The sequence below is a fragment of the Oryza sativa genome, chromosome 1, assembly GCF_034140825.1.
Source record: "Oryza sativa Japonica Group chromosome 1, ASM3414082v1".
Classification (NCBI taxonomy): domain Eukaryota; kingdom Viridiplantae; phylum Streptophyta; class Magnoliopsida; order Poales; family Poaceae; genus Oryza; species Oryza sativa.
Genome location: NC_089035.1, coordinates 25,710,523 through 25,738,477, shown reverse-complemented (window position 1 = coordinate 25,738,477; position 27,955 = coordinate 25,710,523). Strand labels below are relative to the sequence as shown.

At 43.3% G+C, this 27,955-nt stretch overlaps 3 protein-coding genes and 1 long non-coding RNA gene across 9 annotated transcripts; 1 reads left to right on the top strand and 3 right to left on the bottom strand.

The window, feature by feature from the left end:
- Positions 1-1,163: 1,163 nt before the first annotated feature.
- Positions 1,164-7,394, top strand: LOC4326668 (mitogen-activated protein kinase 10-like). The gene is made up of 10 exons (NM_001398278.1): positions 1,164-1,588; positions 2,806-3,214; positions 3,833-3,960; positions 4,068-4,127; positions 4,627-4,776; positions 4,871-5,026; positions 5,138-5,349; positions 5,504-5,602; positions 6,198-6,361; positions 6,447-7,394. Exons 1-10 carry the CDS (start codon positions 1,565-1,567, stop codon positions 6,878-6,880), a joined length of 1,836 nt encoding a protein of 611 aa, NP_001385207.1. The 5' UTR covers positions 1,164-1,564; the 3' UTR covers positions 6,881-7,394.
- Positions 7,395-11,990: 4,596 nt separating this feature from the next.
- On the bottom strand, positions 11,991-15,010 carry LOC4326667 (serine carboxypeptidase-like 50). The gene has a single exon (XM_015793185.3). The coding sequence runs from the start codon at positions 14,959-14,961 to the stop codon at positions 13,603-13,605; it is 1,359 nt and encodes a 452-aa protein (XP_015648671.1). The 5' UTR covers positions 14,962-15,010; the 3' UTR covers positions 11,991-13,602.
- A 2,930-nt stretch (positions 15,011-17,940) lies between these two features.
- LOC112937662 (uncharacterized) lies at positions 17,941-18,988 on the bottom strand. The gene is made up of 2 exons (XR_003240324.2): positions 18,370-18,988; positions 17,941-18,131 (listed from the first exon to the last, which is right to left on the bottom strand). It is a non-coding gene; the product is annotated as an uncharacterized lncRNA (long non-coding RNA).
- A 2,498-nt stretch (positions 18,989-21,486) lies between these two features.
- Positions 21,487-26,722, bottom strand: LOC4326666 (uncharacterized). 6 transcript variants are annotated; one of them, XM_015766085.2, is made up of 7 exons: positions 26,584-26,722; positions 25,647-25,858; positions 24,671-24,801; positions 23,684-23,792; positions 23,066-23,545; positions 22,194-22,531; positions 21,487-21,915 (listed from the first exon to the last, which is right to left on the bottom strand). In XM_015766085.2, exons 2-7 carry the CDS (start codon positions 25,807-25,809, stop codon positions 21,748-21,750), a joined length of 1,389 nt encoding a protein of 462 aa, XP_015621571.2. In that variant the 5' UTR covers positions 25,810-25,858; positions 26,584-26,722; the 3' UTR covers positions 21,487-21,747. The 6 variants fall into 6 exon arrangements, with proteins under 6 accessions (XP_015621571.2, XP_066167674.1, XP_066167678.1 ...); XM_066311577.1 differs by having other exon boundaries at positions 24,671-24,739; XM_066311581.1 differs by having other exon boundaries at positions 25,647-25,763.
- Between the last annotated feature and the right edge of the window lie 1,233 nt (positions 26,723-27,955).

The following is a 27,955-nucleotide window of genomic DNA, read 5'->3' as shown; positions in this document are numbered from 1 at the left end:
GGCAGTGGAGGCGACGACCGAGGAGGTGTAGCAGCGGCGCCGGCGGAGGAGGAAGTGTAGTGGCGGCAGACAGGGCCCTCGCGGCGGCGGCGTTGGCGGAGAAGGCGTAGTGTCGCCGGACGGGCCCCTCGCGGTGGCGCCCCCGGTGGAACAGCGGCACCGGAGGAGGAGGCGTAGGGGCGGCGGTGGGCGTGGTGCGGCGCCACGCCGGACCGGAGAGAGGAGAGGCTGACTAGTGGGTCCCACACCGGTTTCTACTTTTCGTTGCCATGTTAGTATGTCATGTAGGTAAAAGTGGCAAATAGTTAAGAATATATTTCTTAAGAGAGAAAAAAATATATGCAAATTTAAAACTTAAAAGGGGTATTTGGATAATTGTTCAATCTAAAAGTGGAGATAGTTAATTTTCCCCGGGCGCGCCTAGCCTACTGACGGCGCCGCTGCGGCTGGGGCTGCCCACGCCGCGGCCTATTTACTGAGGCTTTTGCCACCGCCGTGCATGCACGGCTCGACGTCGGCGGAAAACACGCAACGGGCGGCAGACACGCGAGCCCCGTTAAAAAGCGCCAAGGTATTTTGGATGGATTGGCTTGGCTTTTATTGAATGCGGATAAGCCTAGTTACTGCCAACAGTTTGATCCCCTTCCAGTTCCAGGGTGGTCAACTATATATAAGAAGACAGTATTCAATACTTTCTTCCTTTTGCTCCTATACTGATATACTACTACTACACTTATCCGGTTTTAACCCAGGAGTAAGAACGACCATTTTTACAAATCCCCGAAAGGGTTGGTGATTATCCGGAGAGGATAAAAACTACTACTGCTACTACCAAGTTTGACCCTGCTACTTTGTAACCGGCGAACAGTCCTAAAATACGCCGAGCTGGTACGGTAAAAAAAACGATCGCGCTAGGAAACTGCCGTATTTTGATTTCGAAATTAATTAATTAACAAAAGGATTGACCTTGCCAGCCTCCGCCCAATAGACGTCAGATGCCGATCGGACGGCCGCCGCGCCGGCCCACCGCACGCGACCCACGACAGTCGGCCAACCGGGAAGGGGAGGGCAATCTCGTCCGAGCGCGAAGTTTAAAGCAAACCCATCCCCGAGATTCATGGCGAGAAAAGAAAGCGCACCGGCCACCTCCACCCTCTCTCTCTCTCTCCTCCCGTGCTTCTCTCTCTTATTCCTCTCTCTCTCTCTCTCTTGAGGGCTCGCGCAGAGCGAAGGCGAGAGGAGGAGGAAGAGGAGGAGAGGGAGCCCTAGCCCTGCCCCCAGCCGGCGCAGGCGGTCGCTAGGGTTAGGGTCTCCCCCCGCCCGCGCCTTCCTTCCTTCCGGCCTTTTCCCGTCCCCTCACCTGCGGCGTGTGCGCTTTTCTCGGCCTCGCGGCGGCGCGGCGCGGCGCGAGCCAATGCCGTGTGTCTGAGTCTGACCCGTTGATTCTTGGCGGATTGATCTGGAGGTGGGCTTGTTGGGGTTGCTGTGGTAGCCGGGAGGGAGGGGAAGCGGCGGCGTTTGTTTCTGAGGATATTTTTGGTGCGAGATCCGGCGGGGCGGCGAGATGCAGCAGGATCAGCGCAAGAAGGTGGGCTTTGGTTTTGGCTCGGGAGATCTCTCTCTCTTGGTTTCGAGCGTTCTTTGCTTCGGTGTGAATTGGTTCCGTGCTCTTCCGCTTGCCCTGCCGTTTCTGTGCGGTTTGAGCTGCTCGTGCGGCTTCCTTGCGATGATTTGGGTCTCTGCCCGTCTGGAAGTTCGATTTTTTCCCCTTTCTGATGTCGTTGACGTTCTTGCGTCATTCTGAACGGATTTATTTTTACCTCCAGATTTCAGTTCTGTAGAATTTTGACGTTGTTAGTATATGGCATCATCATGATAGGATTTTCTTTCCCTTTCAGTTCAGCAGAAATTTTTTTACGTCGGTGACCTTCTGGCATCTTTCTGATGGATTCGGCGTGTGCCTGTTTTAGTTTATTTTTTCCTTTTTTCAATGCCGTGTCAATTCGAAAGTTTGAATCGCCGTTGCTGTTCGGCATAAATGTCTTCTTTTGGTCCTTGTTCTGTTGTTGGTTAGCCGTTGCTGATCCTTCTAGTCCAAATTGAGTTGGGAGTCCTTCGCATGATTATATGTCGTTCTTCTTCCCTCCTTCCTGCCGTTGTTCCATTCGTTTTCTGCAATCCCCTCGCACTGCACTGCGTTTCGGAAAGACTTTTGCCCACATTTGGGATGAAAAGCTGAAATTTGGTGCTCCCATACTATAACAACTTGTAATTCACATGCAAAAGTTGACCGCACCCCTGTGTGGCATCGAGGCGCCGCCCGCGCAGAGGCATGGGGGCCATTCCTTTCCCTTGTCGGTGAGCAAAGCTGATGCCTTTTCTTGTGGGGTTCTCCTGATCTGTGCACGAGCACTTGGCTTCACAAGTGCAGCATCCGAGGATGCCAGTTCTGGCAACTACAGCTTTGAGATCTGTAGCTCGTAAAGATATTTGTCTTGATCTGCAGAGCAATTGAGATTTGCATCGGTTCGTTAATGCTGGTTCTAGCACCATAATTATCTGGTCATTTACGTTTCGGCCATCAAAAGTTTCTGGAGATCTGCCTTGGTTTTTGCGATACTCCAATTTTCGTGCCATTCATTCTTTCTGGATTATGCTGCATTGACCATTTTGCATTAATTACCTGCATATGATTGTGAGGACAGACGGTCCATTAATCACTGAAGCTTCTTTTGATGTGGCCTTTTCTAAATGGTGATTTTGTTTTCAGTGGTTCTTAACTTGATATCTGCCATTGTTTTACAGAGTTCTACAGAGGCGGATTTTTTCACGGAGTATGGCGATGCAAGTCGATACAAGATTCAGGAAGTTATTGGTAAGGGAAGCTATGGGGTGGTGTGCTCAGCGATAGATGTCCACACTGGAGAGAAAGTGGCAATCAAGAAGATACACGATATCTTTGAACACATATCTGATGCTGCACGGATTCTCCGTGAGATCAAGCTTCTGAGGCTGCTAAGACATCCTGACATAGTTGAGATCAAGCACATTATGTTGCCTCCATCGAGGAGGGATTTCAAAGATATTTATGTAGTTTTTGAGCTTATGGAGTCTGATCTTCACCAAGTTATAAAGGCTAATGATGACTTGACGAAGGAGCATTATCAGTTCTTTCTTTACCAACTACTCCGGGCTCTGAAATACATTCACACTGGTAGGGAACTGTCACTTTCAGTCCATTGTTTTGCTTTGAAGATCATATGTAACGTGAATCACACAATGTATGTGCTCTAGTGAACCTGCATTGAGTCAGTGTCTCCTGATTAGATATATTATTATTACCTTTGGATACCTTCCTTTTTGGTTAGTGTACTACGTAAGATTCTTGTAGGATATTCATGCAATTTCCATATAAAATTATGGGATTAGCATGATTTGCAGATTTATAGCGTAAAACAACTGGTCTCAAGTGTCAACAAGTGCCTTGGGTGGGTATGGGGAGAGGTGCAAAACATATGGGCCCTATTGGGGCCCTATTGAATTCAATGCTTCAAAAAGATCACTCTGTTTTTGCAACCTTTAAGGGTAGAAAATGCGCAGGATCCCAGGTATTCTTGATAGATAATGTGTTACTTCCTCATTATTTTAGAGTTCTTGTATTAAATAATCTGCTTATGACTTGCATATTGGTTGGTTGCTTATGCTGTAATCTCTGAACAACACTACCATTTTTCCAATTCTCTTATCAGCAGAATGTGCATAAATGTTCTATGCAGATGTGCTACTTTTTCCTTTTGCAAGCTTTGCTTATACTAAGTCCACGTGACTGCAGCTAATGTTTATCACCGGGACCTGAAGCCGAAGAATATATTAGCTAATTCCAACTGCAAACTGAAAATTTGTGATTTTGGACTGGCGCGAGTTGCATTCAATGATACTCCGACAACAATCTTTTGGACGGTATGCTCATGGAAATATCTATCTTTAACTTAGTTTTGTCTAAACCTTTGGCTTCTGGCTTATTTGTGTACGCGGATCACCTCTGATGTCTCTTCATTTGCCTGCAGGATTATGTTGCAACAAGATGGTACAGGGCTCCAGAGCTCTGTGGATCCTTCTTTTCAAAGGTAAGTTTTGTGCTGGACTATAGCATTCTTGGTTTTAAGTTGGCTATGGACTATATCATTCTTGGTTTTAATTTGGCTAAGACTAGGAGAGGTCAATGATGCTATACTGCCATCTTATATGTATTTGGTTGACTGGGAATCGTGTCCGCACATTCATTGTGATGGCCTGATGGATACCAAATAAGTATTCTGTAAGATCTAAAATTAGAAACGCAAAAGTAAAAATCTAAAGTTTAGCAATTTATACTCATGACTACTCGATTTCAACCGACCACCTATATGTGCATACGCTCAAAGAATGTAATTTTTGTAAAACATCTTGCAAACAACACACATGTATACATAAATCTAGCCATATAACATCTCCTGGGGTGTGGTATGGAGATAGAGCATACAGTCGTCTCCAACTCTTTTTAGAAGTGTAGACAATATTGAACCATGTAAATATGATAATTTTTTCTGTGTAGTATTAGTTAATTTATTCTCAACAAAATTGCAGTATACACCAGCCATTGACATTTGGAGCATTGGATGCATCTTTGCTGAGGTGCTGACAGGAAAGCCTTTATTTCCTGGTAAAAATGTTGTCCATCAATTAGATTTGATGACTGATCTTCTGGGCACGCCATCCATGGATACAATTTCTCGGGTATGATACTTATTCTTTCAGGGAAACCTTCTGTTGATTATCTGCTGGGTATCACCTAAGTTATGGAAGGTTGACATTGGCAATCTATTCTCAGGTCCGGAATGACAAAGCAAGGAGGTATCTGAGTAGCATGAGAAAGAAGGAGCCAATCCTATTTTCGCAGAAGTTTCCTAGTGCAGATCCTTTGGCGTTGGATCTTCTACAAAAACTATTAGCATTCGATCCAAAGGACCGTCCAACTGCCGAAGAGGTAACTATTTAAACAGCATGGTGCATGGTGCAGCTTTGTTTAATCTCAGCAGCACTAAATATTGTATTTTCAAACTGTGAAAATTATTTAGTTATTCGTTATTCATGTCAGGCATTGGCTCATCCATACTTCAAAGGGCTCGCAAAAGTTGAGAGAGAACCATCCTGTCAACCTATCACAAAAATGGAGTTTGAGTTTGAGCGTAGAAGAGTGACAAAGGAAGATATAAGAGAGTTGATATTCCGTGAAATACTGGAATACCATCCACAATTGCTCAAAGACTATATCAATGGCACCGAGAGAACAACCTTTCTATACCCAAGGTTTTAGCAATCATATCTTTGGATATAACATATATATGACCCTTTGCACATGCATGTACCAGAACCAACCTTTGTTTTTTGTTGCACATGCATGTTCTTGTGCTTTTAATTCAATCAATTTCTACTGAGAACAACACCCATTTTTGTTATGTAGTGCTGTTGATCAATTTAGAAAGCAATTTGCCCATCTTGAAGAAAATGGTGGAAATGGCCCGGTAATTCCAATGGATAGAAAGCACACTTCTCTTCCCAGGTATTGTTTTTATTCATACGTTCTGTTCAGTTTAACCTGTGTTTTTTCATACTAGTTGCAGTTGTTCAGAACACTTTTAAGCACATTACAGAGCTTGATAGAGCTGCTCTTTTCCTATCGTCTATGTTTCGAACGGTGTAAAATCATACTGGAAACTTTATTCTTGCCTTCAAGGAAAGGTCACACTTTTAAAAGCTTCACATTGACCATACCTGATGTGCTGAGGACAAGGTGTCTTGAATCAAATCAAAGTGGATGTACCAGTAACAGACTACCAATTTCTCATGCAATACCTGAAAGTTAAACTTAGTACTGTACTAATATGTGTGTTGCTCTCTGTTTATAGATTAGTACAGTACTAAGTTTAACTTTCAGGTATTGCATGAGAAACTGGTAGTCTGTTACTGGTACATCCACTTTGATTTGATTCAAGAAGGCCAAGTTGAATTGCCCTTAGTGTTTCTTGTGACTTTAACCTTTTTTTTTAAAAAAAAAAAGCCATCGAAGAACTTTTATTTTCTCTTCTACCTGGTTGATCACTTTGTTCTTGTGTTTAAGTTAGATTGAATCATGAATCATTTGCTACGTTTTGCAGGTCTACTATTGTTCACTCAACTCCAATTCCTGCCAAGGAACAGCCCCGCATTGGCCCATCAAGGGATAAACCATCTGATGAACCCTATAGCAATCCCCGGGAATTTGACAGATTTTCTGGCAATGCCCCGAGGACCTCACAAGCTCCACAAAGAGTGCCAACAGGTGCTTTGTGGTTAATACATTATATACTGTACATGTTTGGTTGATAATAGTCGAATCTAATCTGCGGTAATTCTTTATTTTACAGCAAGACCAGGAAGAGTTGTTGGTCCAGTATTGCCTTATGAAAATGGTGCCACAAAGGATTCCTATGACGCACGGAGATTGGCAATGAACTCAGGGTATCCTCCCCAGCAACAAATCCCTCAAGCTTATGGTTATTATCAGATACCCGGTAAGTCAGCTTGTTCTGAGCTGTCGCAGGCCGAAAGGTATACGCTGCACCAGCAGGCCTACACTTGCGCAAACAGTGCCACTGTGACTGATGTTGCTCTGGACATGAGAGCACCCCCGTTCCATCTATCAGGAGGGCCGAAAAGCGATTCGTCCGAAAGGTTAGCAGCAGAGACAAACCTATACACGAGATCTCTCAATGGCCTCGCTGCTACTGCTGCGGGAGTGGCAGCAAGTGCGCACAGAAAGGTCGGTGTTGTTCCCTACGGCATGTCGAGGATGTATTAGTGCCCAACCATGGCACATCCTGCATGCCCAATGGGAGCTCTGATGCTAGCTTGCGGCGAAGCATTGGGAACAAAGTGGCAGTTCAAGCTAGTTTGGGCACCAAGAGCACAGGGCAATCCAAGGTTGACGACGATGCCTAAGAAGTTGCATTGGTGCCCTGCTGCTCCTGTTCCTGCTTGATCAGGAACCACCACCGGAGGTGTCAAAAGCTTTTCAACTCTCTATTCGCTTTAGGCAAATCAGCTTGTATCTGCCTGTGTGTGTGTAAGAAAATGTGCCCTTCGTTGCACACTTGAAGGGGGTAGTCCAGTGGCTTGTAATCTGAGCATATTTTAGGCGCCAATTGTATTTCTAGGGTGAGGGGACAAAAGGGAAAGGAAGGACCACTAACCTTTTCCTCTTTTTTTTTTCTTTTTCCAATGTTGTATAGAGATGTTTCTCATATCAAAAGTGCTACATCAGAATGACTTGAGAAAGATATAAAGCAGACAATTGCGCGGTTTACCGTAGCTTCATATTACGCATTTAACTTGGAACTAGACATGGATTAGGAGCTGTGTCGCTACCTATCTGGTAGAACGTCGAATATCCGTTTGTTTATGTCGAGCTGTCTCCACTAGGTTGTGAAAACACAATGAGAGTAGCGCAGAATTAGACCCTGTTTAGATGGGACTAAAACTTTTAAGTCCCTATTACATCGGATGTTTGAAAATTAATTATAAATATTAAACGTAGACTATTAATAAAACCCATCCATAATTTTAGACTAATTCACGAGATAAATCTATTGAGTCTAATTAATCCATGATTAGCATATGTGATGCTACAGTAAACATTCTCTAATTATGGATTAATTAGGCTTAAAAAAATTATCTCGCGAATTAGCTTTTATTTATGTAATTAGTTTTGTAAGTAGTCTATATTTAATACTCTAGATTAGTGTCTAAATACAGGGACAGATTAGTGTCTAAATACAGGGACTAAAGTTAAGTCCCTGGATTCAAACACCACCTTAGTCTCTTCTGCCAAAGTCTAACAAAATCTTGGTATTGCTTCTAAGCAACCGGCTCACCATTAAAGCATGATGTCACTGATCGCTTCCACGACTACCTGTATCAAAGTCCATTCCTATGTTTTGTACTAGTAAGAAGTGCGGTCTAGGTTGAACTTTTTGGCTGAACACAAACGGTCTACTGTTTGAATGTTGGTGCTCGAAATTGTTGTTACGGGAGCTCCAGATCAGGTCCGGTGAGATGGAGATGAAGTTAGGATACGCCGAAAAAAAAAACCCATTAGCACATAATTACAAATTTTAAAATATATTTATTTGATATTTTTAAACCAACCTATGCATAGAAAAATTTTCAGATAAAATACACGTTTAACCGTTTGAAAAGTATAACGTCCGTGCCCACGCTGGTCTCAGCGTGCACGGTCACAGCCTCCACTTGGCCCTAGCCTCGCCGCCCATGCCTGCACCACGCGGCCTGGGTAGGGTGAGTAGGGAGGAGGAAAAAGAATATGACATTTGGGTCCTAAGGTATTTTTAACTTTGCACACTATTTATCTCTCCTATTCTACTTAAAAAATATATATTTTAATTGTTGCGGTGTCTAGCAGTAAAGAACCATATTTTTAAAATATCTTCCCAAAAATCAACTTTCGTCGTATACAAGAGCTAAAACCGTAAAATCTGTAGCAAAATTTGGCTTAAAGAAAAAAAATCTAACCACTCATCAATAATCAATCATCAATCATATCTTTATTGTTTGGTAAATTTTTTTACAGGACACTCGAGAACATGTAATTAGTCATAGGATACCGCAAAGACATGAATTGGCTATATGACACCGCAAAAGAATGGTAATTAGCTACTAGACACCAATGGTATTATTTTATTATTTCCGAACAACATGGAGAGAGAAACAATCGAAAAAGCCCGGATTGCCCTCACGCACGCGGCACCGGCGCATGCCTCGTCGTCACGTGACGCCGCTCCAGCTGCACCTGCCAGCTCTGTTCGCGTAGGGGGGAGGGGGGGCGAGGTGGGGAGTCACGGCGGCCAGTGGACACCAGGGGCGAGGCGGACAGTCGACGCTACGGATGCTGGTGCTGTGCGAGCGACGGAGCGGGCGGGTGGCCATGGTGGGGGGCCGTCGTCGCGAGTGGCCGGCGCTGCAAGCGGCCGGAGGGCGAGCACGGCCGGGGCGCCGGGCATGGCGACGCGGCTGGATGCGGCGGGCGCGGATGCAACCGGGAACTGTGGCGCGATTGGATGCGATGGGTTCGCGCAGGCGTGACAGGGCGATGGCTTTGTGCATGTGTGGCTGTGGGGGCCGGGCGACGGTGCCGTTCAACCATGCGGTAGCGGCGTGCGCGACGTCCATGAGCGCCTTTTTCATCATTTTTCCATCTTCCTCCTTTTTCATGGTTCCTTGCCATGTGCAGCGGTTGAGCAATGAGAGGAACGATCGGACGGCGCCAGTGTGGCCGTGCGACAGCGAGGGCCGAGCACGGCGCGGGCGACGGTAATACGTGCCAGGGCGTGCGTGCTGGCGCGGCGCGGTCTCTGCGGCAATTCATATATTTACGGTGTCTCACAACTAATTACATATTTTTTTTAAGTGTCCCTGGCTTGTTGTTTTAAGGGAGAATATCTACTTTAGTCTCTAAAGTTTCTCTGTAGGATCAGTTTAGTCCCTAACCTTTTAAATGGTCCAAAGAAATTCTTAACCTTTGTCATAAGACGTAGAATAGTCCTTGTGTCCACCAAAATCATCATATGGATATGTCATGTCATCATTCATACAAATCTATAATGAATTGTCCAATATACCCTTACGTATATCATAGAAAAATAAATATAAGGGTGAATTAGACATAACCATAGGAAAAAATACTTCTTTTTTCATCCTTTTGAGGTATATTTTTGCTCTTACATGTACCATATATTTTTTTAACTTTTTTCTTTTGTTTTTTATTTACCTATGCATAAGGGTAAATTGGACAAATCATATAGATTTTGCATAGGAAGGTGACATGGCATGTCCATGTGGCGATTTTGGTGGGGACCAAGGATTATATTAGCCCACATGATAAATTTAAAAGACTTGTTTAGACAATACGAATGATTAAGAACTAAAATGACCCACGAGCGAAACTTTAGGACCATATTAGCTATTCTCCTCCCTTGTTTTAATGTCATAACCGTGGACTTCTCAAGGCCCATTCAATTTTGTGTACTGGCTACCATTCAATTCGAATTGTAGGCCCCTTTGACCTGCACGCAAGGATCAGATGCAAGTGCATGCATAGCTACCAGCATCAACTGACCGCACAAGATACGCCTGCGCTGATGCGCGGCTGACCGGATACGGGTGATCAATCCGTTGTCGCTACACGTATAAACTTTATAAATATATTTATAAGTACTAGCAAAATACCCGTGCTTCGATACGGTGTATTAAAACTTAAAATATTTGTCCAATAAAAAAACTAAAAATAGTGTGTTTTTAACCGTTCTCAAAATATTATTCAATAGTGCGTTGCAACAGAAAAAAACTAATGTTAAAATAATGATTATAGTTATTTTACAGTTCCATGGGAGTTATAGGAGATAGTTCTGGACATAAACAATGCCCCTTCTCTCCCACCGACAGCAGCTGTGTATTTTCCCACCGCAGGCCGTGAAATAATATGATATGGTTGGATTTAATTTTTATTGAATTAATCATGATTAATAACGCTCTTTGAATTTTAATTGGAATTTTTGAAGCTTAATTTGATAACACAAACATCATTTATTTAAATAAAAATGTAAATAAAAACCACAATTTCTCTATGGGCCATTTTCAGTCCTTTTACTGTCTCAGCCCGTAAATAAAATCTAATTTACGTCCCCTAACTCCTCCTTTGATTGCGCAAACTTGTTGGCCTATTTGGAGGCCCAATAGTTCGGCGGCCCGAGCAGGGTAAGCCAGAGCCGTCCAATCGAATGGACAGTTCAGATTGATCCTAACCTATATAAATATCTACAGCCAAACCCTAACCCTAACCCAAGATTTCATTTCCCTCCCCCCATGTTTTTATAATAAACCGGTACCTATAAGAAGAGATAGGAAAATTGGCTCCACTTATGATGGAGTGGAACCAAACCGAGCAAGCCAGGCTTGACCATGGTGCAACATGGATGGAGCTCACGCAATGTCTGAGCTCGAGCCACTCAGCACCAGTAGCGTGTGCGTCCCCTCTAGTTCCCAGCTAGCCGGGTTTTGGGTGGGGATGAAAGAGATGAACAGCGAAGGTGGTTCAAGACGCAAACAAAGAAAATGTTGTCCGGTCCAAAGTAAAAGCATAGCTTAACATGTGATCTAAAATAAAACTTTTGTAGTAAAATGCACGTGCATTGCACTAGGTAAAATTGATTGCGATAAATTTTACATCTTCCTTGGTTTTAATTCGAAAGCCCATTAAATCATTTCTTTTCAGCCCCGCCTAGTCCGTCACCTTCCTCCGCTCGGCCTGCAGCCCACAAGTGGAACTGCAGGCTCAACTCGCATAGATTGCCGTCTTCAACCTCCTGAAAACAGTCTTTCCATGTACCATAAGGGAGCTGATACTCCCAATCCTATCCGGGGCTGCCGTCTTCAACCTAGATCGACACGCATACACGCTAGGGTTGCGCACACCGTTCCGCATGCAAAAGTAAAAGAAACGACTTAAGCGACAAAAACGGTGGAAAAAATCGTAAAAAAAGGACGGTCAAAAAAATACCTGGAAGCCTTATGTATTTTTTTATTGGTATATACAAAATATGTTAATCACAAAATATATAACACATATATATTTTTTGAGGTTAATGACTTATATGGTCAGCTCAATATGCAGAGCTATAAAAGGTAGTTTGTACATCAGTCCAGTCTTGTAAAATTAAAACTGCCAAGGTCCTGGATATCAATGTGTGAGTACTAATCTGGGGGTATTTTTAGAAATATTTTGTATTTACTTAAGTATATGATAAAATATACTATTAGGGGTAAATATGAAAAACTGCTAGGAGTCAGATGCCGCGTGCAGGTTTCTTGAGGCGAGAATTGTGTGGTGGGCGGTGGACTGGATGGAGATCATTATCCTCTCACCTTGTATCACTCTCTCGTTCTCTCTCTCCCAGCCATCGTTTCTGTTCTCCCTCTATGTAAGACTGCAACGCAGCGGTGTGGCAGCCGGCGAGAGAGCCACGGTTGGAGCAAAGCGAGGCGGCAGACGGGCAACCGAGGCAGGTGGGCGGGGAGGGAACCGACGACTTCTTCCCCTCCCACACGCATCCCGTCATCTCCCCTGCTCCCCTCTTGCGCGGATCCTCCACCGATGACTGGATCCCGTCCTCTCTCTGGTCGCTAGCGGCGTCCGCGGCCTTCCCCACCGTGAGCGGCCACGGCGGCTCCCTCCACTACTTCCGATGGGTGGATCCGGCGGTGGCGGCGGCGGCAGCGGTGGCGGCGGCGGCAGCGGTGGCGGCGGCCAAGAGCGGATCCGACGGCAGTCGGTGGTGGTGGCGTCGGTGACGGCCGCCGCCTCTCTTCTGCCTTCGGTGGCGGTGGTGGCGTCGGGTGGATCCGGCGGCAGCGGTGGCGGCGGCGAGTGGATCCGGAGGCGGTGGCGGCGGCTGAGGGCGATCCAACGGCAGTCGGCGACGGCCGCTGGTGGATACGGCGGCGGCCGAGGGCAGATCCGGTCGCCTTTTTTTTCGCCCGAGTTTGTTTCTTTTTCATGGAATCGGACATTGGGATCAAGTTCATGAGCTCTACTCGGATTAAAATTGCTCTTTATGTTGTTTTTGGTTGTCTCATTGTTTGATTCATTTGGGGATCAAGTTGGGGGATTTTTTTTTAAGGAATCGGACTCGAATCCTATGAGTGTTTTTGGTTGTCTCATTGTTTGATTTATTTGGGGATCAAGATGGGGGATTTTTTTAGGGAATCGGACTCGACTCCTATGAGGGACGACGGACGAAATAGACGGTTTTTTTAACAAAAATCACGGGTGAAAAGGAGGTGACGATTGGAAAAATACGAATCTTTTAATTAGTTAAGATATAAAGTTTATACATATACGTATATACGTGAAGGTATTAAGTTTTGTATTTACATGATATCCACACATGTACATACGTATAACATTTTTATTAATACAAAATAGATCATGCAACCTATGTCAGGGAGGTTCTACCTCCATTATCAAAAGGATAGATATCCTAGAATGCTTGTGGTCAAATTTTGATATCTTATCTTATTAATAAATTAAAAATATTAAGATTTAATATGTGAAAATAAAATTTATATATTTGTTATGAAAACACTTTCACATAATTATATTTTTATTAAGTTTTTATAAATATATATATTAATAAATATTACTCAAAGAAACTATCTTGGTATTCAAAATGATAAATCAATCGATGTAATCTAGTACTCTATCCGTTATTTTGAGCATAGTGTCAAGTCAAACATTTTAAACTTTGACTATTAATATAAAAAAAATAAAAAAATCAATCATATAAAATTGATGTTACTAGTAGATTTATTGTTAAACAAGCTATCATAAAATACAACTCTTTTTATTTGAAATATATTACTTTTATATAGATATTGTTAGTTAAAACAGCATATGTGTACGAGTACCAAAAAGCATTTATTTCAGTCAAAATCAAGCCCACCCGTAAGTCAGAATAAGGAGCCAACGACTCGTTGACCGCTTCCGTCGAACGGCCCCGTCTGCAACACCCATCCCTCGATCATCGCCTGCGCCGCCGGCCGGTTGTCGCCGGCCGCCATGTGCCCGGCCCCGACGATGACCGCATTCGCGAGCGCCCCCGACCTCTGCACGTACCCGGCGAGCTGCTCGTCCCCGAGCCGCCACACGGCGCGCTCCGCGGCGAGGAACGCGCCCAGGCCAGGCCACGCCAGCTCCCTCACCCACGCCTCCACGGACGCCGGCCCGCTGTGCAGGTCGAACACGCCCTGGAACAGCAGCACCCGGACGCCATCCGGCGCCAGGAAGACGGCCTCCACGTCGCCCCTGGCGCTCCTCATGATGTCGTCGGCGAGCGCCGCCGACACGGCCTCGCTGCAGCGCGCCCACTCCACGTCGCTCCTCGCGCCCAGCGCCGCCTTCGCCTCGCCGGTGTTGAGGAAGTCCCGGAGCGGCCGCGTCGGGTACCCCTTCTCCCGCGCGTAGTTGAACGGCGTAGCGACGCCGGTGGCGTTCTTGAGGAACGCTATGATCCTGTTCCTCTCCCTCCTCGCCGCGGCCCACTTCTTGGATTTGATCAGGCTTACCGTCTTGTCCTGCATTTCTTCGACCTTGGCCTTCTGCTCGGCGTTGATCAGCCCGGCGAAGTAGGCCTGGTCGGCGTGCACGGTCACCTGCGCCACCGGGTGCGTCATGCCGTTGCCGATGGCGATGCCCTGGAGGTTCACCCTACGGTCGTCCGTGAGCTTGGCGTTGGCGTCGAGGATGTGCGACGCGGCCGCGGGGATGTACTTGCCGGCGTAGCTCTCCCCGGTGAGGAACAGCGGGCGCGCGCGGAAGGCCGGATCGAGCGCCATGAACGACTGCAGGGCCGCGAGGAGGTGCGCGGCGATGGTGCGCTCGTCGGTCGGGATGTCGTCGCCGGAGGCAGGCGCGCTGAAACCGGCGCCGAGCGGGTTGTCGATGAAGATCACGCCGAAGCGGCGGTTCCACCGGTTGTCGTTGCGGGCGAGGGCGGAGGTGGAGTCGAGGAGGAGGTAGGGGCCGAGCTCGGCGAAGCTGCCGATGAGGGAGGAGCAGCCGGGGCCGCCCTGGAGCCAAACGAGGAGCGGCACGGCGGCCGGCTGCGTGGTGACCGGGTCGGTGGCCTCGTAGAAGGCGAAGTAGAGTGAGTTGGTGGACGTGACGTTGAGGTACCCCGACCTCGTGGGGCGCGCCTCCTCCGGGAACCGAGCGGCCGCGGCCGCAGGGGAGGTGGACGTGGCGGCAGTCAGGACGAGGACGATGGCGAGGAGGGAGACGGCGGCGGCGCGGGAAAGAAACGACGCCATGTTGTGGCGGCGCGGCCGTTGGCTGCTACTGCTGTGCCCGGTCTCCGGTGAATGCCCAGGACAGTAGACTTTATTATACCCGACACTAGTGGCAATTTTCTATGGATGTGACATCTTGCATGACGCCTCCAGATGTCGACAAATCAATCACAAACTACTCCGTTCGTCCTAAAATTTACTCGTTTCATATAAAAGAGTCAGACATATTTTATATTTTAATTTTTCTAAATAGATTGTTCTTATTTAAAGTCCCTACACATCCAAAAATTAAATAAAGAGATAAATTAAATGGTTGATCACAACCCGAGTAACCATCTTAAAAACCATTGGTTGCATGTGTAATCTTTGATCTATGTTACATGCAAGATGAGTTAATTTCTACTTGATCGTGATGAAAAAAAGTAATAGATGTAATTTTTTTATAGAATGAGGTAGTAGTAAATATTATTAAATAAGACTAGATGTTAACCCGTAAGTTGCATGAGTATACTTATTATTACAATAATATGAACAGTTTTACACCACATATGTTGATTATTAATTTTTAAAAACTTGTTAGTTTTGAATTATATATTTAAACTAGAAAAAAGATGCTCATGTGTTGCAATGGGTAGAACAAATTTAATTTGTACATATGTGTCAGTAGATCAAAAATCATAGCCCATTGTTTTTTTATTCATGTGCTTATCCGAATCACTTATTACCAAATAAAAGACTATTTGTGTGCAAATCTTTTATATACATGTTCTTAACGACTCAAAAGTAAATGTTGTGGAATAAAATACGATAAAAAAATAAAAATTCGAATTCAAAATTAAGTTATAAAATTTAAAATTTGGCTTATAGGAATAAACATAAGCCAAACAATGAGGCATTCAAACACGAGCTCGATTTGTTGTCCAGTTTTATCTCAAGTCGAGTAGGAATTGATAACGGACATAATCATCAATTGCAATCATCCTTTATTTCAGTTGGCATGTTCTTTTCGAAAGTAAAATTGATTCTTATGGATTATAGTAATGATATCCCTGTTAGTACGTACGAACATGTGTAGATACTGACTTGAAATTATGCTAACATGTTACAGAAATCGTGCTGTGTAATAAGAATAGAATCGGATGATCTGGGCAACGACGTACGTGATACCCACATGAACTCTGCGAGTTTCATTCGCTTGGTATCCACATCACACGGACTCTCTTTCGCAGTTCACTCACGAGTCGTGACTTCGCAATGAATATTACACGTGTCGGGAATCAAATACGGACAACATACCATAGTTTTGACAAAAACATCTTCAATTTTTAAATCGCGGGTGAGGGTGACGTAGTATCAATCGGACATGTGGCAAGGGCAAATTGCATGCGAGAGGGCGTCATGGGCCCAATCGTGTATGCAAAAAATTGTGTGCGCGAGGGCGTTGCGCGCCTAATCGCGGCGACACGCAAAGGCACGTGTGGAAAACGGATTCAAATTTCAGGCGTGGGCCCGATCGCTGCGTGCGGCAAAGAGCGCGTGAAAAGGTGTGGGCCCAATTAATTCCCGTATGTCCTAGATAAGAGGGATACTCTAGCGTAAGAAAAAAAAGAAATAATTTGACAGAAACGAAAAATTAAAACCAATTCAAACACGGATGATGTATCAAAATTCTGGCGGAAACATCTTTAATTTTTATAATAGGAGAGATTAATAAGTGCTAAATTAACAGTCTAGCATGGTCACAACTCGATATACAGTTATTAAGTTTGAATTATTTTGACATTGTAGTGGATTAGATAAAACCGATCCCTACCAGTTACAATATGCTAATTTTTATTTTTAAATTCAAAATTAAATTAATAGAAACTAAATAGTAGTCCAAGGTTGGTACAGCTCCATATTTATTAATTTCATTTGTTTAGAAAAGCTATAAATGTAAAGAGCATATGGCATGTTTTATTTAATATAAAACCAACATAATCTATGGGTACGATTTTATGATGATTAAGTTCATAATGAGAAATGCTAAATTGATAGACGAAGATGTTTATAACTCCGTCATTATTAGAACTAGATGAAGCCCCGCGCGTTGCTCGGGAGTTTTTTACGATATTAGAAGAAATAATAGTTACACTCATATAATTTTCAACTCTAATCAACTATTGAAAAAAAGCCATAAATAATTAAGATGGTGAGGTTTATAACAATTTAAATCATATAGTATTGATGGTTGAAACAAATGTGGTTTAATATTGCTGCTGAAATACATGAGATATTTTCAGTACGTAGCATTCTAAGATTAATCTTTGCATATAGATAACTGATGGAAGTGCCTAGTAAATTGAAATTGCATTTAGTCAAAATGAATTGGGTGGGTCTACTGTGTGTGTGTGTGTGTGTATATATATATATATATATATATATATATATATATATATATATATATATATATATATATATATATATATATATATATATATATATGACACTCATATGGGGCACCATGGTATCTAATGCACAAAATCACTCAAATTTTTTAAATTTTTCAAATTGTGAGTATATACCTAGTTATAATAATTTGATTCATACCTATACTTATCAACAAAACAACTCAAATCTAACTTTATTTCACAATCCATGATTACATACCTAACTAATTATATGTATGGATGCTATATACCTAGAATCAAAATCTAACAAAAACAAGTTCAAATTCAGTTTAAACTTGCTTTAAACTAGTTAGTAAAGTAGTTAATGTTAATACCTAAGTAATTGAAAAAGTTTCATACTCATTTGAATTGGGTATATACTCAATTTCAACAATGGAGCCCAGGCACCATGGAGCACCAAACAAATTTACTATATATATATATATATATATATATATATATATATATATATATATATATATATATATATATATATATATATATATATATATATATATATATATATATATATATATATATATATATATATATATATATGCATGCATTTAGATTGAACCAATATGTAACCAATTCATTTCCATATAAGACAGCTAGTGCTGTGCTAAAGTAGTGCAAATCAATGAATAAAGGGAATATATCCATACATACACAAAAAAAGATTTAAGTGGTGACCTTGTTGTGTTGCTTAACTAAACACAATAAGTTTGAATCCTTAGAATCTTGCCTCCTTATTTGCTCAACCTACACAAAAGGGACCAACTGATTAGCTCACCAACGTACTGTCAGAAAAATGTTCAGGATAAGCAAGAACTTAACTGGGTTTGCAAGATAAACGCTGGTCATTGATTCATGGCGTCAGTCAAGAGGGAATTAACATATTTTTATTTAGAACCCACAATGGATAAACTAATTAATTAATGAAATGGAAGAGAAAAATTAGGAACACACATAGCAGTAAAACAGATAAAAATGGGCTTACTGCTGCTCAGAACCGAAACATAGAAGGCATCACAGGCAATAGGCATTCTCGATATACGATGGAGAGACGGAGAGTACTCATCTACACATCAGAGCTGCAAAACAAATAAATCTCAGAACATATTATCACATCATATGCCACGACCGCCGTTGTCGGCTTGCCGCCCTCGTCTGCGTTCGCCATGACAGATGCTCCCGCCTTCGTCCGTGTCCGCTTCCGCCGCCGTCGTCGCCGCCGCCGCCCTCGTCCGCGTCCACCACGCCATCGACCACTGCCGCCGCCCTCAACCGCTGCCGTCCTCGTCCACGACCTCCGCCGCTGCCGCCCTCGTCCGCGTTCGCCGTGACCGACGCAGCCGCCATCGTTCGCGTCCGCCGTCGTCGCCGCCGCCGCCGCCCTCGACCGCTGCCACCGCCCTCGTCCGCGACCGTCGCCGCCCTCGTCCGCGTCCACCGCGCCCTCGACCGCTGTCGCATCCCTCGTCCGCGTCCGCTGCCGTCGTTGCCGCGCTCGTCCGCGTCCGCCGAGCACGGCGGCTGGCGCGCGGGGACGGGGGAGGAGAAGCGAGCGCTTGTGGTGGCGGCGGATGTTGTGATGCGGTGGAGGGTGAAGAAACCTTGGAGAGAGAGGACATGGGCCGTGATGGGCTGGGCTTCACCCGGGGACCTTCTCATCCAACGGTTCATATGCGATATCATCCACCGATCGAACGGCTGAGAATTAGTAATGACGTGGGACGTTGAGGTTTCAGCTTTGGGTATTAACTTTATAGAAAGAATGGATAAGGAGTATACTGGATTATATAAAAAAGAGCCCCTATAAGTTAAAGTTTGCTATTGTTCTCAAATTTCATAATTAAATTAGCACAATGCTAAATAGTAGTCCAAATATAGGTAAAAGTTCATCTTTTCTTTCTTAATTTTGAATTTTGGAAAAAAGCTGAATCAGAAAATGTCATGTATTATCTCACATGAATGGTGAATATAATCTACCGCCGTACAATGCGGCCCACTAAAGGACAGATCAATCAAAATAATTCATTATTCTAATCAACATAAAAAATGCATTTGATACATTGCTTAAAGAACATTTATTCATAGGCAAATGAATACCTGCCTAGATTAATTGTAGACGAAATATAATGTTGAAAATTAGTTATAGCTTCAGTTAGAGCATCACCAACAGATCACCTATAATCTCCTCCTAAAAAAATATTTTGGGTTTCCTAAACTGAAAAAATACTCTTCCCTCCAAGAGAGAGCTCAAATTTAATCCCAAAAACTAAAAAAATGGGCGCTTCAGTTAAACTGCCAACAGAAATTTATTTTTTTTTCCTTTCACATGCCTAGAAGTTCCCTGCCTCGACGCTGCGGGCCGATCTTCGTGGGGGAACGGGAGGAGAGAAAGTGCAAGATTGGGAGCGACAACGTGCCCGAGCGAGGAATCGGGAGAAGAAAACTTCAAAACTCGAGTAAAAGAGTAGAAGATCTGTTGGAGCTGTTTTTTTTTTTACTAGAATCCCTTAGAATCAGTTTTAGAAATCAGATAGGTAACTGTTGGTGATGCTCCAGTTTTAGAAATCAGATAGGTGGATTGTTGGTGATACTCGCGTTGGGCAGAATGACACATCATCGACGACTTCTTGCCATTCGCCAAGATCACCAGCATTACTGCCCATGGTGCTCGGGCTCCAGTTTGTGCCGGGCGACTCCAGCGCCAGCACGTTGGTCAGTATAAAGAATATGACCGATATGAAGCGGTAATTAATAAATATATAGAGTTATTATATTTTTCCCTTTTTAATAAAACAATGCATAAACTTAATCATCTAAACTTAACAGATAATTGTTTTACTTCACTTGAAGTCACAATTTTAATCAAAATTATTAAATTTAAAATTGTTCTCGTCTTGAACTGTCAAGCAAAATTTAAAACAGATGATTGTCAGACTTTGAAGGTACAATTTTAATTCTTTATTAAATCAGCAATCGTACGTAGCTGTGGGATCAGTTTGGATCAATTTTTAATAGATGAAATAGATGCAGAGCTGAGCCTGAGACCCCGCAAGGACGCACGCATTCGGTAGACGTCGATATGGAGTTCTGCCTGCATGGAGTCGCGGCCAACCTCGGGTGCACGGCAAATGGTGCCGAATTAAGTTGCCGCGCGCCGACTCCTCGCGTGTGATGTCTTGCGGCCAAACCTCCGGGTGCACGGCAAAGGAGGTCGAAGTTGCTACCGTCTCGTCGCAAGCGATGTCCACAGATACCGTGGCAGCCATCGATACCCTACCCTAAGAGCAATGTTAATAATACAGCCGACCTGCTGGCTATAAGGTTCTTTATAGCCTTCTCTCAGCCTACCCATATAATAGTTAGCTCTTCATAATTAATATAGGGCCCACTTGTCTCTTTCACAGAGTTTTTTGGTTCTTTTATACAAGCCGACTGTTAGTTTACAGCCCGCTTCTCCTCTCTCTCCTCTCTTCTTTCCTCCAACTTAGCATTTAGCCGGCTTATAGCTTACTATTATACTTGCTCTAATGTGGTGGCTGAGTTTTAATTGGGCTTTGAGCCTTTAAAGCGTGTAAAAAGATTGGATGGTGTAGCAAGTTCTAACGCCAGATTGGTTGGGCCTGTCTATGTTTATACAATTTAAATCTACGGTCCTTATGTTACCGTCAATCTAATCTAATGATCAGATTTTGTGGTTAACATGAAAGCTTTTAGAAAGTGCCCAATTAATATAGGCATAGATAAATAGATAGGTATAGATATATCCTAATATTACGAGTAAATCGTTTCTCATTGGGTACTATAATACTGTATTATGGGACAACACTATAGAAGCACATCATCTACAAGGTCGATACTTCTCCCTTCCAAGGAAAAACCAACTTCTTGCATCGTAGCATTATAGACAAGGTGGGTACTCCCTTCGTCTAAAAAAAATCAACTTCTAGCATCCATAGCCAGAGTGGAAGTTAGCTTTTTTAAGGACGGATGAAAGGTGTACATGTCATCTCTAATCTGTGATATCTAGAGTTTGGTTTTGGCGGCTTGGAATTTCTATTACAAGAAAAGACAGAGCAAGCTTTTTTTCTTTTGAACGGTGACAGAGCAAGAATTGATTCAGAACCGTTTTATTCAACACTATTGTTCCTGTACAAGGATCTGAAACAGAAAACTGATGCACACATATACAAGCCATGGCGACGACTGCAGTTTATGCTCGCTATTTGTAACAGCTAACATAACATAAATGGTGAATCTTGATCCTATGCCTAATTCCCCCCCAATAGTGGGGTGCACCTTATGGAGTGAACCTAGTAAGCTTCAGTGACAGGCTCAGTCGAGGAAAATCATGAATTCTCTAGATCTAATTCTGCTCAAGTGTATGGTGGAATGTCTTCGAGATTATTGGCCTAACGTCCTCCACACCAACAAGTGTCTCCAGGAATGGGAGTAACTCGACCAATTCCTGGTCTGAGGGGTCATCAAACCAGCTCTTTATTGGTATACCATTGTCCACTTGCAACTGGAAAACCTGAAAAAAAAAGATGAAGATTTACTTACAACTTTGGAAAACATACATCGACAAGAAATAGGCAGCTAAGAAATAATAAGCATATCTGTGTACATAGTACTTGACAAGTTAAAAAGAGTTATAAAGCTCTCTGTTCAATTTAGAAGAAAGCTATTAGATGCCCACAGATCGCTGTTCCATATTTCTAGCAACCAAGTCTAAGTCTAGAACTATAGAAATGGAAACATTTCCATCTGTCCATATAAAGCATATACAGTATTCGGAAAAAGGCATGCTACCTGTGGAGTATTGTCAACTATTACAACTTTTGCCAGGTCAACTCCAAGAATTGTCAGATCCTTTGTATAGCAACCCTCAGAGAATATACATGACTCACGATAAATACGGTGTGAAATCAACCTCCCATCAGGGTCGAGTCTATCTATTAGTTGCTCGGCATAAATTCTCTGGCTAGCTGTGAAAATGACAAGATCAAACATCTGAGCTACCTTCTCAAGAAACATCTTCAGATGAGGTCTTTGCCTAACATAAACTGTATGGTTCTTCATATTAAAGAAAACTTGAAGGGTGAAATCAACATTGTCACAATGATCCAATGTTGAATGTACAAGAGTCTCTGCATATGAGAAATAGTTAAGATTATGTCAGAAAAGAAAATTATGGTAGTAAGGATGCTGATATAATAACTGAATTCCATTATCCTCGAGAGCATCCTATAACAGCAGGCAGTGGCTAACTTGTTATCCCATAGAAAGAAATAATGTAAAAGCTATCACTCCCAGAAGAAAGAGCATTAGCCATAAACCATGTATTGGGAGCTCAAATATATGTCATCCTCATAAATGTACAGATGGTTTATAAAATAAGTTAAGTCGAATTGCCACTTAAAACTTCCAAGAAAGCAGAAGCACAGGATCCATGTCATCCGAGATATCAATGAGGACAGAACAGGACTGCTTTAGATAAACTTCATCATTATAGAACATAGTCAAAAAGTTTTTCTTCTGGTTCATTTTATTATTTTGGTGGGATATTGTTCAATAGCTGGTCATCAACTGTTTTCCAGCTGATGTAGAATAACTCACAAATTCAGAACAAGAACACTCAATCAAAGGTAAGATTGAATGATGTGAAGTTACTGCCAGCTTACCGTCCAAATCCAGAACAAGAGTGATTTGTTTTGATCTTGCTGATTTTGATAGACGACCGGGTGAGTCGACATCCATTAAATCAGGCAGGCCTCTAGAAAGTGGCTTTTCATCAACATATTCAGTTACCGCAACATCTCGAGAGGCATAATTACTTTCAGTTTCGGAATCTGAGGGTTTCATTTGAAGGTATGATGATGTATCATCAGGGAACTCATCAGTAGAGTTATTTTGCTCCTCGGTATCATTTAGGGACAGGAGCGCAACAGGCCGCTCTACCATGTCAACAAGATTCATACAATCGTGATGGGAAGAACTAACATCATTTGTAAAACCCATCAAGCTATCAAACTGCACAGCTGAAAAGCTTTCTGAGAAGTAGAAGTCCAGAACATCCCAAACTTGGAATTCACTTCCAGCATTGTATCCTTCATCATTGCTACTAAGAATCAGCTGAAGGAACTCATTGTTTTCATCCATTGCTGCAGAAACAGAAAAATGAAAAAAGAAGAGCGAGAGAGAAAGCATTCAGTTACCAAGATATGAAAGCCTGGTTTCAAATTCATATACAAGTTGACAACTTAAATGATTGAAAGGGTTGGAACTGAAGCCAATGTTACCTGTAGTATTGTGGTTCGTCTCTTTTACCTGAAGATCGCTGTACGTTGAGTCAGAAAAGAGGACAGTCTCCAGACTAGATGATGATGATGATGGTACTGATATAGGGAGCTACAAAAATAAACGATAGTTTGAATAATCCATATGGTTCCATAGCTTTTAAGAAATGGAAACAATCTGTACGCAGATGGCACGAATATAACAGAAAGCCAGTTATGATTATCATCTAAGCCTTTTTTACTAATATAGCATATCCTGTACGAACACTCGTATCTCTAGGCACTGGTAGCTTTATGACAGTGAGGAGGGACCTGACATTCAAAAGCTGATTTCTAGAATTAGTAAAATTAAGAATTATATTCGTGGAAAAATCACAGTTAAGGAGCATAGGTTAGTAATTGCCAATCCCAGTGACTGACCGGTATGATTTCCTAACTTCAGTCCATGTTGTTAGAGTATACAGTTTCATAATTTATATTACAAGCGTTCGCAAAAAAATAATTTATATTACAAAAGAAGATACTGGCTTTGAACAACTTCAATACGTTGCCTCATGATGTCCAAATATAGCTTTGATGGAACAAAGGTTATCTTAGTAGTAACTTTTCATCAGCCCTTTAAGTTTGACAATGTGGATAATATGCAAAGAACACGAAATCTCTCTCTGCACAGATAACAATATGATAATGTGAACCTACGCTGCCCCTATATCCGTCGGATACAACACTGGAGCGGAGCTGTCATGGTTAAGCCCCTTTGGTTGGTCCCTAATGCATGTAAGACTAGCCACCTCATTTATCAAAACAGGTTCACATTGTTTTATTTCTATGTTTGTTGTAACCTACACAACTAATCAAAGCATTTGCTTCTGAAAAACAGAAGAAATCTGAATATCTGATGACAGAGGATATTGAGAAAATATTAGCAAGTATCAGGAACAGAAATAATTCATCAGGCAATTTATAATGGAAATAAAAAAAGTTAATCACCATAGATCTAGAGCCACAGGACAAAAATGATGGTGGCAGTACACCGGTGGTTTCTGCATCATATTCATCCTGTAAAAAACTGACTTCAGCGATTCCAAAGTTTCCCCCTGATACTTCAGAAGTAGAGCAAACTGCAAACGAATAACTAATTAAAATTGAACATGTAAATTTGATGGTGTTGAGAAGAAAAAAATACTGATATATCTACTAACTAATGAATAGTATTAACATGATAAACTGTGTTTGTGCTGAACATGCCCGTATCTCCAACTGTTTATGAAGGGGCAGTTCTATGTTCTACATACATAATAAAACTGGAATTATGAAAAAATAAACTGTAGCACATTCGGCCTTGAAAAACTACAATGCATTTGCTTGTATTAAACTTATTTTGTTTCTGAAGCACACAGTAATTCAATAAACTTGATATTTTTTTATTCGGTAAGATCTAATTTTTGTGCTCAGCAGTCAGCACAAAACAATAACCAACAGGATATTCTCTAATAATTTCATTTACAGATAAGTTCTGTTTGTACCTTGCAATAAGTGTTAAGCAAACACAGCATAACAGGGCTAAAATTCTTATTTATGTGAGTAAACTGCATCTGAGAGCATACCAGTGTATTAAATAAACTCAAGGTGTTGTGTTCAGGTCGGCATTAACCCTATGCACTATATAATTCAAGGGATAAGTAGCCAGGTATGCATCTTTCACTGGCTATTTCTGGTGTGCTCACAATACAAACTAGTTAAATCAACATCGCCACACTTCTTGTTTTAGTAACATGGCCAGCACAGAGGATTGATGGACTCATGCATCCCAGGAAGCGGATGCACTTGGAGAGTCACTGGTGCTAAAAGCATAGAATTAAAAACAGCTTTTGCAGTGCGGCAGGTTCAGGTGTATGCTGAGCAGAAATTCTTCAAAATCAGCCAGAGCAAACAAAATCAAGAATAGTATAAATACGGACTTTACCATTTTGATGACTTAGAAGTGTTGACCCCACCGCTGTTCTATCGAGTGCAATCTCTTGAGACTGTGAGTCTTCCAATATTTCGGTGGTCTTGCAAAATGAATGAAGCTCCTGCGTCCCTAAATAGTCGGTGCTTAACATTTTATTCATCCTTAATGCAGGCATTTGCAAAAAGCATGTTGAAAGTACTGCAGTTCCAGTAGGAAAAGTCCAACTGTTGAAACATTTGATATCACTAAAGACATTAGTGGAGAAAAGTGAAGCTGGTAAAATATCTACAGACTAATGATCTACTGGAAGAACATACTTTACCCATATGTTCTCAATAAATTAGAGCCAGCCACCATTTTTTTTCTCCAAAATCTACCACTAAAATAAAACACTCACTCCAGTGAATTCACCAATCGAACAACCCTTTCAAAATCTTTAAACCCTCCTAGCAAGCAACAACTTTAACACCAACTAAAATCCCTTCCTTGCTTTCCCCTCCCTTTTTTATACTTTCCCATGAAACAAATTTTCGTTCGAACTTGTCAGGACAGTAATTAAGATCAGAAACTAAGCTACAGCAGGAACGCAGCCTACAGAATTCCCCAAACACATGCCACATCCCAAAAGCTCGCTACTCCTTTTCCACCGAGCAGCCCGAAAACCTTCACACAAACACAATTCCTCTCTATACCTCGGCCCAAATTTTGAGCTTACAAGTATTTCTCACGGGTACAAAAAGCTCAACCACCCAACAACTAGCTGAAACATACTCAAGCAGCCAAACATGTACCACCCTACACAGAGCGAAGCATCCCCCCAGATCAAATTACACAAAACCCACAAGAATCACAGAGAGTCGAGCCCGAGCAGGAAATCGAGCTCCGGAAATCCCCCGTCCAAAGCAGAGCTCGAGCGACGCGAGGAGAGAGAGAGAGAGGAGGCACGTACCCGAGATGCACCCAGCTCCTCGCCGCCGTTCCCTCGCGGAGCACGATCTCTCCTCCCCTCTCGCTCAGCCTCAAGTCTCGCACAAACGCACCCACTGGGAGAGAGAGGAAGATGGAGAGGGAGAGCACAGGTAGGGGACAGCTCGATCGCTTGCTAATCCCGTACCACATATACTAATCTACGCGACCGGTCCGCGTCTGCGGAGTCAAGGTCTCCCCACACGTTCCACCGCGGTCACTGACGTGTGGGCCCAAGAGGATCCGGCCCCGCGAGGGCGTAGCAGCGGGTAGCAGTTTACGTAGCTTTCGCATTTTTGCGGGTGGGTTGCGGCTGCTTTGCCTATCGCCCACCATTCGTTCCGCTAACCCGTCCGTCCCCGCGTAGCAAGTTGATCGCTCACTGACAGGTGGGTCCGCGAACATGTGGCCCCCGGGGTCAGTTGGATGGGTTAATCGGAGGACGGTTGGTGCGGGGCATCAGGGGCCGAGGTGTACACGTGGACGGCGAGGATGGGTAGCTCATCATGCCACCAGCGGAGTCCACCTGTTAAGTTTAATATTGGCGATTAGTCCCCACTTTATCTAATCGGGCTACTAATCGTACTCGTCGTTCTGGTTAGTCACTGGCAAGGTTGGGCCGGTAGATTCCGGGCCCGGCTGTAAGCGACGTCGGATCGGTGACGACCTGGAGGCCCTGGGAATTCATGGAGTTGGTGGGGTACACGTGGACGGCGCTTGATCTTTTGCTCCTCCTTTGCGGCTGCGTCCACTGGCTACCCGACGCGTGGAACGGGAAGCCGGGGGCCGGAGCGCGTGCGGCCATCGCGCGCCAGGTTTGCGGCTCTGCGCGGAGAGAGAGGGGGAGCAGCGGCGCCGGCGCGGCGCGCACGTGCGGCGGAGCAAAGAAAGGCCGCGGCGCCGCCCATCCGGCGTGCTCGTGACTCGGGAAGCGGAGTGAGCTGTTTCGTCAGCCGCGTAGAGCGGTAGAGTCATACTGCGGACGCCCTGAGCGGTATCACCGGGTGACTGGGGGTTCCACATATTTTCCCGAGTCATATAAGCCCATGCCGCATGGGGGGCTAATGCGCGATCGATCGATCGCCAGGGCTGATCGCCCTGCGATCGGATCCCACCCCCCGCTCCCCTATAGGCTACTCCCACTTCTCCCCTTTCTCCCCCTTTCTTCTCTACTACTACTACAGTACACCACAAAAAAGTTTTTAAAAAACAAAAAATTTAGAAAATTTTATGTATAAAAATTTTGAATTCAAATTCAAATTTGCATCGGGTATGTAAACTTTTAACTTATAAATTTTGGATCTATAAACTTTAGGTGTATAAACTTTAGATGTATAGAAATACTATATATAGAA